General features: G+C 38.0%; 1 protein-coding gene across 1 annotated transcript; it reads left to right on the top strand.

Annotated features, from left to right (window-relative positions):
• Window positions 1-123: 123 nt before the first annotated feature.
• On the top strand, window positions 124-12,055 carry LOC119782046 (calcium-independent phospholipase A2-gamma-like). The gene is made up of 9 exons (XM_038282798.1): window positions 124-719; window positions 2,270-3,669; window positions 4,836-4,988; window positions 5,089-5,246; window positions 8,437-8,531; window positions 10,293-10,464; window positions 10,567-10,624; window positions 10,729-10,923; window positions 11,182-12,055. The coding sequence occupies exons 2-9, from the start codon at window positions 2,416-2,418 to the stop codon at window positions 11,638-11,640; spliced, it is 2,544 nt and encodes an 847-aa protein (XP_038138726.1). The 5' UTR covers window positions 124-719; window positions 2,270-2,415; the 3' UTR covers window positions 11,641-12,055.
• The last annotated feature ends 1,846 nt before the right edge of the window (window positions 12,056-13,901 follow it).

Genomic DNA, 13,901 nt, shown 5'->3' with positions numbered 1-13,901 from the left:
TTGGAAGATTTACAAGACATAAACAGAAACATTCTTAAATAGTCAGTAAGCACAGTCATATTTATAAAAAAGGGCGACAGCTTTTGCTTTCATTTCATTAAGGTACTTCTGAAACTAGGTGTCATCAGAGTCATGTGACCTAAAAGCTAACACTAGTGGATCAACACTAACATCCACTGATGTGTTCTAGGCTTTAAGGTCAAGAGGAATATAAAAAGGCACCAGAACTAATGCATGTCGGCTAAAGTTTGCTACTGAAGCTCCTTTGATATCCAATGAAACAGACTAATTGTTAAATTCTGTGACAAAAGAAAACTAAACCAAAGAAACCTGATTTTATCAATACATCCTAAAACAATTGAAAGATTTCAGCTATAATCTAAGCCAAACATTAGGAATAAAAAAACATTTCAAAATCCCTCAGTACCCATTGAAAAAGAGAGAAAGAGAGAGTGATTATTCGATTGAGGGACATGTCTGGTGTGAGCCCCGTGTGAAGGTGAGTGTGATGTGTGTGACGTCCAACATAGCAGCTTACAGACACCCTCTTTCTACTTTTAGATCTACCAGGAATGATGGCACATAACGTTATGCTTGACTGATCTTCGAGACCATTTGCTGAACTTGACCAAAGTCCCATCAGTCCACAAACAAAACTACTGTAACATAAAGCCCAGCTCGACTCAACGCAGAAGAGGTGCTGCAAGCAAGTAACACAGGTAAACATTAGAAGTTGCTTTCTGGCATTTACTCAGGCTATTTGTACAGAAACTAACCCAAAGATGAGTTGTGAAAGCAATCATTTCTTTAAGGTAAATATATTTTTCTAACCTGCTGTGAAGCTGAAGGTATTTCCTTTTAAATCATGTCTATGAATATAACAGGAGAAGGTGTTTGATTTTTTAAAACACAAAGTGACTATATGTAGAGGATATCCATAAAATCAAGGTCAAAGTTGTGATTTCTTTCTAACTGCATTGACAGTCATTACCTACCAAGTCCATTTGGAGGCTTGGCATACATTCCCATCATGCAGTTCTAGGACACAAACTGAAGTGGAACATGATATGTGTACCCTGATCAGCTGACTGTAGAAGCAGGCTGCAGTTTGTTTATAACAGTGATAGTGTCTGCTCTGAGCCGATATGCTACAGATTTACAGTAACTGAAAACTTCAATGGCTTCTTTGTGTAATATGTAATAGAATTAGATTAGATTATGATCCTCTTTGAATGTGATTTTGGTGTCAAACAGTGAGCCGTCAAAGCAGTGATCTATTGCTTAGGTTGCTTAGGCAAGGTCAGGCTAAGAAGGTGTTTCTATTTTTCTTTTCTATTATTTTGCTCAATGGGGGGATCTGTCTGATTGTTAGATAGATCGGAGTTATTTTATTTCCAGTACCATTATGACTTTGGCTGTAATCTAACAAGCTGTTCTACTAAAATCTTACAACACCATCAGCTGTTTTCTTTTCTTAACATTTCAGTTGTTACAGTTGAATATTTCAATATGTTATCTGTTTTCCTATGTGACAAACACCAAATCAAAGCACAATTATGAGATCTTTTATTGTTTTTAAACCGATTGAAATATTAAAAGTGAGACATCCATTGTTTTTTATCTTTGTTAGCCTGCTGTTCAAAAGTCTGTGTGTAGGGAAACACGTGCAGGTTTGGAATTTTGAAGATCAGGCAGGTAGACACGTTGCAGTAATTTGTTTGTGTCAACAAAAAAAAAAGGAATTGCATATTCAATTAGTGGGCTTGTTTTGTATGATCTAGATTGAAAGCAGTAGAGAACATGTGCAAAACCAGTTTGTACTGCAATTTGTCAATGTAATTAAGAAAATTCTAAGTGCTACTGCACTTTGAGGGTGGCCATAAAAGTAAGATAAGGTTATTCTGAAGTAATACAATTTTGATTCTTGTATTTAAGTTATAATATGTTATTCTTTTTTTCCCTGTCTTTTCTTTTACCTGTCTTTTCCTTTGGCTTTTTTTTGTTAAAACATTCTCCTTTTCTTTCTCTTTTGTAGTGAAGGACGGGCATGTGATATTACATTTCTTGTTACATTTTTGTGAACCAAGAAACCGTTTAATGATTTGGCCTCCCAGAATAATAATCACTGTGTTTTGTTTTTTCTCTTGTTTTGCAAGATATTTTCCTTATATTTGCAACTGTGCAAGATATACTGTACAGAAAGTTGTCATTAGCCTATGAATGATTCAGCGGTTGGGTTAATTTAGATTGTCTTTTGGATTCTCACCAGGCTGCAGTTGATCATGTTGCTACAGACAAGAGGCATCCACAGCAAGTCTGGGTGCTGTATACCACATTAGATCAAGAAGGGATCATCCATTTATTCCTGCCTTATGTTCAAGGGTCATAGAAAAGGCTTTAAAATAATTCAGGATTATGTATAAAATAAGCTGTCTCAGAAAAGTGCAACCTCTGGTTAGACTTTCACTTCTTCCAAACTCAGACAGGCTGTCTACATTAAATAGCAGGGTAATGCTCCTTAAACGTTTTGCATCTTCAATCTTCTTTAAAGAAAATGCCAAAGAAGTGAGATATTTGCATTGTCTGCCTTTTGATTCATCTAATAATAAGTTATTTAAAGGTGAACCTCCAGCTGGGATTTCTGCTGTTCTTGCACTGAATCATCACCCTGGCCAATCCTTCAATGTACCATCCAGATACGTTAACATTTACCCTAAGAGGAGGAATCTCAGTGTGTTTGCTGGAAATGCCAGTTTTATTGTTACAGTTCCTGAGTATCATAACCAATCACAAAGGCGCACACTCAATCAATGGTCAGAAGCAGATCAAAATGAACAGGGAAGCAGTTGCAAAGTGCCGTCTTTGAAATGCAAAGAGAAATCAGAGACTGTTACCTCCATCAATGAAGAGTCTGGACTGCAGTTATTTCACATCAGCTCTTTGACCACAGCCTTTGGAGAGAGTTACAGTTATGTTGCGAAGCATATCAACTCTGTGTTCTCTCAGAGTTACACTCGTAGCAAGCAGGAAATCTTTCAAGGCTTATCCACCATTAGAGGAGCAAACAGAAGGGTAAGGAGAAAAAAACAAACACATTCTGATGCAATCTCTGAAGTCAAGCTTAATGATGAAAGGATAGCAGTAGGGCATGACAACGTTTTCAACAGCTGGGAGGAAGCATATCATCAAATTGCAAGACACATTAACAAATATTTTATGGCTAAATCTGCAGATGAAGCTTACAGTAAAAAAGAACTTCTAGAAGAAAAGAACAAATCAAAAAAGAAATATGTCTTCCCAGAATCTACTTCAGAAACTGGCAGTGGTATCATGTTCCAGATAAAGGAAGAAGAGCCCACTGCAAGGGAAAATACAAACTTCTTTCACAGCAGCTTAAGTGCTTCTAACTTGGAAGATAACTATATTCAGACATCAAGTCATATAAATCAGTATTTCAGAGCTCAAAGTCGACCGAAGGACCATCATATAAATGTCACGACAAAGAAGGACCCAACACCTTCCAAGTCAACATCTTACATGGATGTCCTTCGCCAACATACTAGTGTTATTCCAGGTATCCTTGGTACCTTTATGAACCTAGGCCCTTTGTCAAGGGGCACTGATTCGAAACCTGCTGTGACCTCACCTGAGCCAATACTAAATAACAAGGTAAGTTGACTTAATGCATTTACATAAAAGTACCCATACATGATTAGCACTATCTATATCATTGTCCATTTTTGTAATTGACCAATACAATGTAGCTCATTATTATGAATTTGGTGAATTTTTTAGATATATTTTTAATGTCTTTTTTTAAATATTTAATTCCTTAGAGATTTTTTGGAGAACAAACAGTAACATAAAGATCAAGTTTGGTAGGTTAGTGTGGAGAATTCAAAAGCATGTTTAGGTTGTAAAACAATTCCTCAACCTTTGAACAAATATTGCTTAAATGAAATCTATGATTTAAAAATGTGACAAAACTGAAAACCAGCCAAGATACTAAAAGTAATAGATAGCATTGATAAGAAAAGCAGCAAAGAGACCCAGTGTAACTCTAGAGATGCTGTAGAGAGCTGGAGTCCTGGTGGGAGAATTGTTCAATGCAACAAGTGTTCAAAAAAATTTCTCATATGAAAAATTGTGGTTCCGTTATATTGCACCAAATTTGTAATTTCTGAGTTACATGCAAGACCATTTCTGGGCTGAAAAACAAACACTGCTTGTAAACATCAACATGACTGTCCAACAAACGCAGTGACAGCATTAGGCTGTGGGAATGCTTAATATTCAAAGCTATTAGAAACTTAGAGGCTGTTGAGATTTGGAGCAAAAGTTTAGTGACACCCAGGTTAATCATGTGTTAAAGCAACCCAAAGTGCAAATGGAATCCACTTAAAAATCTGTAGCAAGACTTAAAAAATGTTTGTCACAGAAGCCATTCAATCCAGCAATACTTTTTTATAATTAAGGTGTTCAGATTTGGATGTGTGAAGCTAGGAGAAATAGTGTTACTACATTAAAATGCAAACAGCTAGTAGCCATGCAAACTTAGCAGGCTTAATTCAAATGCATCTAGCATTCTCAACTGTTTATTTCTTAAAATCATTTGAATACTGTATTTTATTTTGTCTTATTGCATCACTAGGCAGTACCCTGTACTGGTCTTTCACATAAATTCCATATATACATTGAAATTTGTTTTTTTGTTGTTTTTTTTACCATAAAATGTGGAAAACATACACATGTGAATAGCTCATTATTGGTGTTCTACCTTATGGAGTTGATAGAATTACTAAAGTGCTGCAATTTTTTTGGTTGTATGATTTCAGCTTGTTTTGACCCAGAGACAGGCAGAGGAGACCACATTTAGGTTGTTAACCAGACTGGGAGAAGCTGCTAATCCAGAAGCTCTGAGTGCCTGCATAGATTTACTCAATGAACATCTTATCTACTTCCCATCAAGCAAGGCATTAATCTGGAAGGTCTTGTTTTTTATTTTATTTTATTTTTAATTTTTCTGATAATATAAAGTTTACAAATGATTTAAAAGATCTCCAATATGTGTTTTGCTTTTTCCTCTAGGAGAAAACTGTAGTCAGCTTGCTGAGACTACGGAGAACTTATAAAAATGATCAGGAACTTCAGGACGCTTTAAGAGAGACCTTGGCTCTGATTGGTTATATGGATCCAGTTAAAGGCTGTGGTGTCAGAATTCTCTCCATTGACGGTGGGGGTACCAGGTGAGAAACTACCGGAAACCTTACTGTTAATACCTTATGGTACAAAATTTGTTTGGTACACAGTAGACAAGAAACTACTTTGTTTACATTGAAGTGCACAATGTTGTGAAACCCCGTTTATAAAAGGATTTCTGTAGACGGGCTGTTTTCATTTAATCTTGGAGATAATTTGATAAAAAATAAAAAAAAAGATCATTACATTTCGCAAAAAAAGTTAATTTTAAGGTGTGTATATCTCCGATAAATTAAAAAAATGAATTCTGAGCAAAAAATTAAGTAATCAGTTAAGTAATAATGCTATGACCAATATTCCTTAGATATCTATTTTAAACCAATACGTGCTTTTTAATGATGTCAGTATGCAATTTTTGGTAATGCACTGTTCGTTCATGGAGGCCAGCAAATTGCAATAAAGCTTAAAGGAATAGTACACCCAAAACATGATTAGCCTTCATTTTCTACTCACCCCCATGCTGAACAACACTCTGGAGTACTTTTTTGATATCTCAAATGCATCTGGAGATCTGGGAGGCTTCTTGCTGTCTGCTGACATTCAAATAATGGAGGTCTATGGTGACCGAGACAGAAAGGTCCATAAAAGTCCACAAAAAACGTGTCAATATTCCTCCATACTGCTCGTCCAATGTATTCCAAGTGTCCTGAGTGGGTAGCATCCAGAATTTACTCGAAAGGAAGTCATTTAGAATGTTTTTAGAGCATAAACAGTAGTGTATAGGATTTCCTGAAAGCGCGCACCTGCGCGATCACGACGCTACGGAAACCGGCAGACCAAACCAGATGAAAGTGCGCATTCAGCGTCTGCTCTGCCAATAATGCAAGCGTAGAAGAAGAAATGTGCTGTTTACCTGTGCAAAGAAAGAAACAACGAAAGAAAAATGTCTGAGGACTTCAGTGTTGAGGAAGAGCATGAGTTCTTTGCCGAGCTGAATGCGCTGATTTGGTCTGCCGGCTTCCGTAGCGTCGTGAGCGCGAATGTGCGCGCTTTCAGGAAATCCTATACACTACTGTTTATGCTCTAAAAACATTCTAAATGACTTCGTTTCGAGTAAATTCTGGATGCTACCCACTCAGGACACTTGGAATACATTGGACGAGCAGTATGGAAGAATATTGACACGTTTTTTGTGGACTTTTATGGACCTTTCTGTCTCGGTCACCATAGACTTCCATTATTTGAATGTCAGCAGACAGCAAGAAGCCTCCCAGATCTCCAGATGCATTTGAGATATCAAAAAAGTACTCCAGAGTGTTGTTCAGCATGGGGGTGAGTAGAAAATGAAGGCTAATCATGTTTTGGGTGTACTATTCCTTTAAAGCTACAACAAAATCATACATCCAAGGGGCATCTACTGTAGAGTAGTACAGAATTAAAGTATAATCTTTATTGATGAAAACTAGAGCATGCAAATATTTTTTTATAAATTTTGACAGGTCCAAAATATATAAATATTTACTTCTGCAAATATGTATTATGCAGTATTACCAGATCCTTGTATGTCGATGATAGAGCTTAGAAATGGCTTCTTCAAAAATAATAAGAAAAATGACGGGGAACATCAGTCAAACTTTTAAGTGTTCCTGTAGGGTAGCAAAGCAGCTCAGAAGGTACATGGAGGCTGCCGCCTTTTCTCTGAACTGGTAAGGTAAATGTTTAGGTTTAGCATTGGCATAGTGGCAATAGTGGCTGCCCTAATTTAAATAGCATAGGGACCTCCTGATGTCCCTATCTGCCGCTGTTAAATGGTTGCCCACAATCCTTTGCTCGGCTTTAGTCCTGAGGCAGACACACAGTAAACTCTTAAGACTAGGCTTAAAACTATTCTCACTGTCAAGCTTACAGTATCGGTCATCCGAGGAGGACTCAGAGTACAGCCACTGCTCTTTCACATCAAGAGGAGCCAGTTGAGGTGGCTCGGGGATCTGATTAGGATACCTCCAGGCACCTCCCACCGGGAGGAGGCCCAGGAGGAGGCCAAGGACATGCTAGAGGGACTATGTTTCACGGCTGGCCTGGGAGCGCCCTGGGATTACCCCGGAGGAGCTGGCCCAAGTGGCTGGGGAGAGGGACGTCTGGGCCTCCCTACTGAAGCTGTTACCCCCACAACCCGACCCCAGATAAGCAGAAGAAGATGGATGGAAGCTTACAGTTATGCTGTTGTAGGCTTAGGCTGCTGGAGACCTGTAAATGGAAAAGTTAAATATTCACTTGAGTGAATCCAGTTAACAAAGAGAGCTGCTGAAGACAGTCATTGTCACACTTTTAAAATAAATTCTTGTTAGAATCAGGACAGAGAGATAGAGATCAAAGCTGTGTCCTTCCTCGGCCTGTGAGAGCATTACATAGAGGGCAAATCTTATGAGGGGTAGTGTGACCTGGCTGAGGGTGCATATACTTCACATCTCACATTCTTATAGACAGTAAAGATTCAGTGCAGGCAAAGTACTGACAAACAATATCCTGAAGGTAGCCAGAGGTGGCCTAGTTCTTAAAAAAGGGGGACTGGATCCTTGATGACATCCAACAGGTCACCCAATCTAAATGTTAACTAAGAGCATAGAAAATGTACATTTTAAATATATGGGAACAATTCTCAACATTCTGTCTTATTGTTCTTTCAAGTTTGGCATTATTTTTTGAGTTAAACGTCTTACCTTAGGTTCCCTCCCCTTTTTCACTTCATATAGTAGCCGATGCTTCTGAACTGGTGCTCCTTGAAAGAGGCAGCAGCCCAGCTGATGCCTTGAATTTCTATTATCAATTATAAAGTTTGGCCTGTTTTCAATTCTTAGTCCTGTTTCTCTTCTAGACATAGCTATAGGTTCAGCTTTTACTGTAACTAACTTTATTTGCTCCTTTATATCCCTTCGGAGGAGCGCCGTTTTTTTTACATTGAGCCATTGATTATACGTTATTGCTTCATGTTCTACTCACCCATATAAGTTTTGTGTCAGTTTCTAAGAAGGCATATGAGGGACACTGACATAGAAGACTCTGTACTGCCTATTGTTGGTCTATCAACTAAGCTGACAATAAACTAAACAGAAATACATGGTTATAACAGCACAAAAATGTAAAATCAAGTTCACAATATGTTATATTATTCAGATATATGGAAAAATCTCCTTGTAAAAAAGTTTATGTAAATATTCATGTTATTTCGTTCTTCAGAGGTGTGGTCCCCCTGCAGTTACTAAAGCTAATAGAAGATGATACTGGAAAAAAGATCCACCAGCTGTTTGACTACATCTGCGGAGTGAGCACAGGTAAATATGCTGGTGAAGATTCTCAGTCATCCAGGTCGTAGTCATTCCAAAAAGTAAAAGAAAAACAATCATCTGGACTTGGTTCCCAAGTTTGAAGTCGTTTCACTTCCCATCCAGGAAGCTTCTTCAATTCAAAATGTCAGAATTAGCGTTGAGATTGAAGCTTGATATAGTAGCCCAAAAACTTGTTTTGGCTTAGAAAACATGCAAATTGAATCAGAAGAACATGTCCGCCCCTTAGGAAAGGGGGGGGTCGATTTGGGTTCTTTGTTAGCCTGTTATACCCAATACTTGTCTATGCCTTTGAAAGGGGGGTCGCTAGGGGCATTGTTGGTCTGGCTGACTGAGAATAAGCTTTGATTGATGTTTTTTCTGTGTTTTATACCTTTATTGGTTTAATTCTCACTTTGTGGTGTTTCCTGGATGTATTTGTTTTCTTATGTATTTCTTGTTTTACTAGGGACATGCTTGGCCCTTACAACAACCGGGCTGAGCATGTCCCTACAAAAACTGAAGGGAAGCACAAAGAACAGAAACACATTAAAGATGCTCTTACCCAAAATGGGCGTTTGTCAAATCAGCAAGGAAATCCAAAAGACACGCAGCATAACATAACGGTGAGAAAATTAAGCGCAAAAACATTGCTGGAGTCTCTGAGAAACTCAGGAGGCTTTCTCCAAATGCAAAATCCCATGACGTTTCAAACCACATGACCCTTAAACAGAGACTAGTGTATCCTAAAAACAAAACCCCCAGACCAAATATGAGTGGAGTGGTGTATGCAGTTCAATGCAGTGAGGAATGCTCTGATCTTTATATTGGAGAAACCAAGCAGCCTCTCTACAGACACATGGCTCAACACAGAAGAGCTACCTCCTTCGGACAGGACTCTGCTCTTCTCCTGTACCTTAAGGCCAAGGGACACTCATTTGAGGACCAGAATGGTCACATTTTAGACAAAGAAGACAGTTGATTGAAAGAGGTGTAAACGAAGCCATTTATGTTAAGAAAGAAAAAACAACCTTAAACAGAACATACAATGCAGCTATATTATTTCAACCCCCCACCCCCATGCAGGGGACAAAACATCTCGCCTGGGCAGCCAAGTGAACGATTGCCCCTAACGACCCCCCTTTCAGAGGTATAACCCAGTATCGGGTATTGCAGGCCAACAAAGAACCCAAAATGACTCCCCATTCCCAAGGGGCGAACCTGATCTTCTGGTTCAATTTGCATTTTTCCTAAGCCACAACAAGTTTTTGGGCTACTATATAAAGTTAACTCTGACATTTTGAATTGAAAAAGCTTCCCAAAGCTTTTTTACTTTTTTGGAAGCACAAGTAAAAGAAAAAAAGGTAAACCTTAGATTAGTCCTCTATCTATCTATCTATCTATCTATCTATCTATCTATCTATCTATCTATCTATCTATCTATCTATCTATCTATCTATCTATCTATCTATCTATCTATCTATCTATCTATCTATCTATCTATCTATCTATCTATCTATCTATCTATCTATCTATCTATCTATCTATCTATCTATCTATCTATCTATCTATCTATCTATCTATCTATCTATCTATCTATCTATCTATCTATCTATCTATCTATCTATCTATCTATCTATCTATCTATCTATCTATCTATCTATCTATCTATCAATCTATCTATCTATCTCTGTCTGTCTGTCTGTCTGTCTGTCTGTCTGTATGATAAATGTATAAATATTCTAAGTAAGTGCTTCTTCATACTAATAGGAGCCATCTTAGCTTTCATGTTGGGGTTGGCCCGTTTTTCTCTGGAGGAGTGTACTCATATGTATCGTCGATTTGGATCTGAGGTCTTCAGGCAGAACCCCCTGGTTGGCACTGTGAAGATGGGTTTAAGTCACTCCTACTATGACACTGCAACCTGGGAGAAAATACTAAAGTATGCAATCATATTTATATTTACATTACAATGAAATGCACAATAGTTTACAATGTCATCTCAGTCTTAACCTTCACAATCTTCCTGTTTTATGTGAACCAGGGAGACGTTAGGTTATAAGCCGTTAATTAAAACATCTAGATACGAGTTCAGTCCAAAGGTAAGAAATGTGATTTTTGTTTAAAAAAAAATTTCTCTCAGAAGCAATATTATAGGTAAAACTGGACAATTTTTTAATTTACAACAAAGCATTTGTCTTCTTAGGTTTCAGCTGTTAGTGCAGTGGTTAACTGGGGTACAGGCCCCAAGGCTTTTGTATTTCGCAACTACAACCACAAACCAGGATGCCTCAGCCGCTATGCAGGGGAATCAAGCCATGCCATGTGGCAGGCAGTGCGTGCATCTTCAGCTGCACCTGGATACTTTGAGGAGTTCCCTTTACAAAGTGACATCCACCAGGTTGTACAATTTAATTTCTTCATGTAGTATTTAGGAATCTATCCTGCCCCTAAGACCACTCATAAATTACTTTGTTTTGCTTTAATTCCTTAGCAAGCAGTGACATACATGCTTACCTTTAATACCTTTTCACTGATTATGGTAAAATTTGAGCATGAATGCTTGATTGACTTCTTGGGTTCCTATGAACTGTAAAGCATATGTGTGGATTTAAATCTGCTTCACTAAGTGAAACCATTGCATCCTCTGTCACTGTAGGATGGAGGAATCATCCTGAACAATCCCTGTGCCTTGTCTATTCACGAGAGCCGTTTGTTGTGGCCCAACCAACCCTTTAAGTGTGTGCTGTCCCTTGGCACGGGGCGCTTTGACAGGGTCAAGAGGGGCCCTACTACCTCCACAAGTCTGCGAACCAAAATCAACAACCTGATCACCAGCGCCACGGACACAGAAGGGGTCCACACTCTCCTGGATGAATTGCTTCCACCAGATGTCTACTTCCGCTTCAACCCCATGCTAAATGCGCAGGTTTCCTTAGATGAGAATCGCCCAGAGACGCTGGATCAGCTAGTCAAAGATACGCAGGACTACCTGGATAGAAATCAGCCTAAAGTGGCTAAGCTCTGTTCAGTTCTGGGCAAAGAGCGTTCCACTGTGGGCCAAGCCAAAGACTGGATGAGTGAGAGGGCTTGGGAGATAAAGCAGGGGCTGATGTGATTTGGGGTGCTTCAGCTTGTCTGCATTTTATTTTGTGTTTAGTGGTGTGAAGCAAATCCACACATCCTCTACATTTTATATTTTTTGCACATTAACACAATTATCTTAGCAAAGTGATTCACATCATTTGCTTCTTAAATCTTTCTTGGTTTAGAAAAATGATCAAAGAAAAACAATGACCACCTACTATTATCTTTGTTGTCCTTTTTTTTGCTTTTAAACAGAAGTGCCAAACAATTTAATAGGATGAAGTGGGACAAAAAAGCAATAATTTACACATCATCATATTTCTTTAGTTATTAGGGTTTGTTCCATAAAGGAACATTTAAATTTGTCCAATATATGTAAAATGTATTTTAAATTTGTTTGAAGGGCTTACATAGTATTTATTTTGAATAAATGTATGTATCGATGAGGAATGTCTAAGTAGTATTTAATTTTTTCACTAGAGGTATTGTGTTAAAAAACCCCAATTTGTTTTCAGGCCATCATTGTTCTTTATTATATAGTGCCTTTCCATCCATCCATCCATCCATCCATCCATCCATCCATCCATCCATCCATCCATCCATCCATCCATCCATCCATCCATCCATTTTCTTTAACTATTAACTTTATTCTATGGTTAGTTATTAAATTACATGCAATTAACAATTGCTTGGATTTGGGATTATGGGTTACTTTCAATTCCTCATTAGATTTTTCAAGATGCCTGCAATACAACAAGACCTTCATTTTTTACCCTAACATGAGGGGTTAAATGCACCCATGTGTGTCTGGAAGCTGTGCTTTCCCTTTCCACAACAATCTGACTGTGTTTTAAACAGAAGTCTTTGTATGAGAGAGTGTGAGCTCGTGACAGCCAGAGGGAAGCTACAAAGTCCAACACAGTCCAGTAGGACTTAAGACAGAAACAGTAAACATAAGGGAACCACATTTGATTAACTTTAACACACATTGGAAGTTCTATTTAGCTTTATGTTTCTGATGAAGTGAAAATGGTTTCATATTGAGAATGGATTTCACAATGGATTTATTATCATAGTCTCTCAGGCTGTGTTTACCTGGCCTGTGTCACAGGAGAGAAGAAGTCCTCCCAACAGTGTGCAGTGGCTTCTGTTTTGTCATCTGCTTTGAGAAGATGGAGTGAAAACAGATGAACATCAGCTTGGAGAAACGGTAAAAAAAAACAGTCTGAAGATAAGAAGAGGAAGAGATTGGACCTCGGTGCATTAAGTGTACACAGAGACAAACTGATAAAAGGTAGGACCTTCTAATGTAGAATTACCACAATTTCTCCCTGGAAGATCCTTGAAAACTGTTTTTGTTCATGATTCATAAGTGGAAATTAGAAACTTTTTACATGTTACAACCACAACATACATACTAATTGTGTTTTTTTTTTTTTTACAAAATGCCAAGTAGAGCAGATAAAGCAATGAGACTGAAATGCCTTTAGAAAAGCTACTATCGTTGTCCATAAATCCGCCTAGGTCATAGGTTCTTTTTTCAAAGCCCACTCTTCCGCCGTGGTAATGTATATTTAAAAAGTGAACATACGTATAGTTTTTTTCTCAGGAGTCAACATCACTCTTTATTACCCTCATCATTAAAAAATGCAATATAAATAAGACTTAAGAACTACCCCTTCTGTATTGTTTAGGACTTAACTTAATTAATTTCCATTTAAAGTACTTTATTAATCCCAAAGGGAAATTAAACTGTTGTTGTAACCCATCTCTTTTTTGTCTGTTTATTTTATAATTATATTTTTTAATAACATCCTAATTAGAACAAGACTGAGCCAGTCTAGACTAAGAGCTATTACTATTAATTCAAATTGCACTGTGCCAAAGAAATAGACTTACATTGGTAAAACCACATCTGAACCGACCATAAGGCTTCCTGAAGTACATTCTATCATCAAATGAGACCAAAGCAAGGTGGAAATTCTTGGCCACAATAAGCAGTTATGCCTGGTCACACCCACCAAGCAAATCAAAAGATCTTTAGCTAAATATCTACCATGGGTAGCTGGGATTCAATAGGTGGTATTCATACCAATGTATTCCAGAGTCAAATGGGACTCCTTCGGTTTAACTGACATTTGTTTGAAATTGGCTTTGAGACAGTGATTCACGTCTTTGTCCACCAGATGGATTACTGTAATGTACTGGTAAGTAGTTCCTCTACTTACCTGCACCAAAGGATCCAAAATTCTACTGGACAACTGTTAGACCATCCAAAACACTGTCACATTT

This window comes from Cyprinodon tularosa, unplaced genomic scaffold, assembly GCF_016077235.1.
Source record: "Cyprinodon tularosa strain WSP-4 unplaced genomic scaffold, ASM1607723v1 ctg187, whole genome shotgun sequence".
Classification (NCBI taxonomy): domain Eukaryota; kingdom Metazoa; phylum Chordata; class Actinopteri; order Cyprinodontiformes; family Cyprinodontidae; genus Cyprinodon; species Cyprinodon tularosa.
The sequence above is the reverse complement of the archived record's forward strand: the minus strand, read 5'-3'. Positions and strand labels throughout refer to the sequence as shown.

Excerpts from the sequence above, each read along its gene's own strand:
- LOC119782046 (XM_038282798.1), top strand. The coding sequence starts at position 2,416 with ATGTATAAAATAAGCTGTCTCAGAAAAGTGCAACCTCTGGTTAGACTT. Across the intron at positions 8,532-10,292 it reads CATCTGCGGAGTGAGCACAG|GAGCCATCTTAGCTTTCATG; the intron begins GTAAATATGCTG and ends TCATACTAATAG. Across the intron at positions 10,465-10,566 it reads ACCTGGGAGAAAATACTAAA|GGAGACGTTAGGTTATAAGC; the intron begins GTATGCAATCAT and ends TATGTGAACCAG.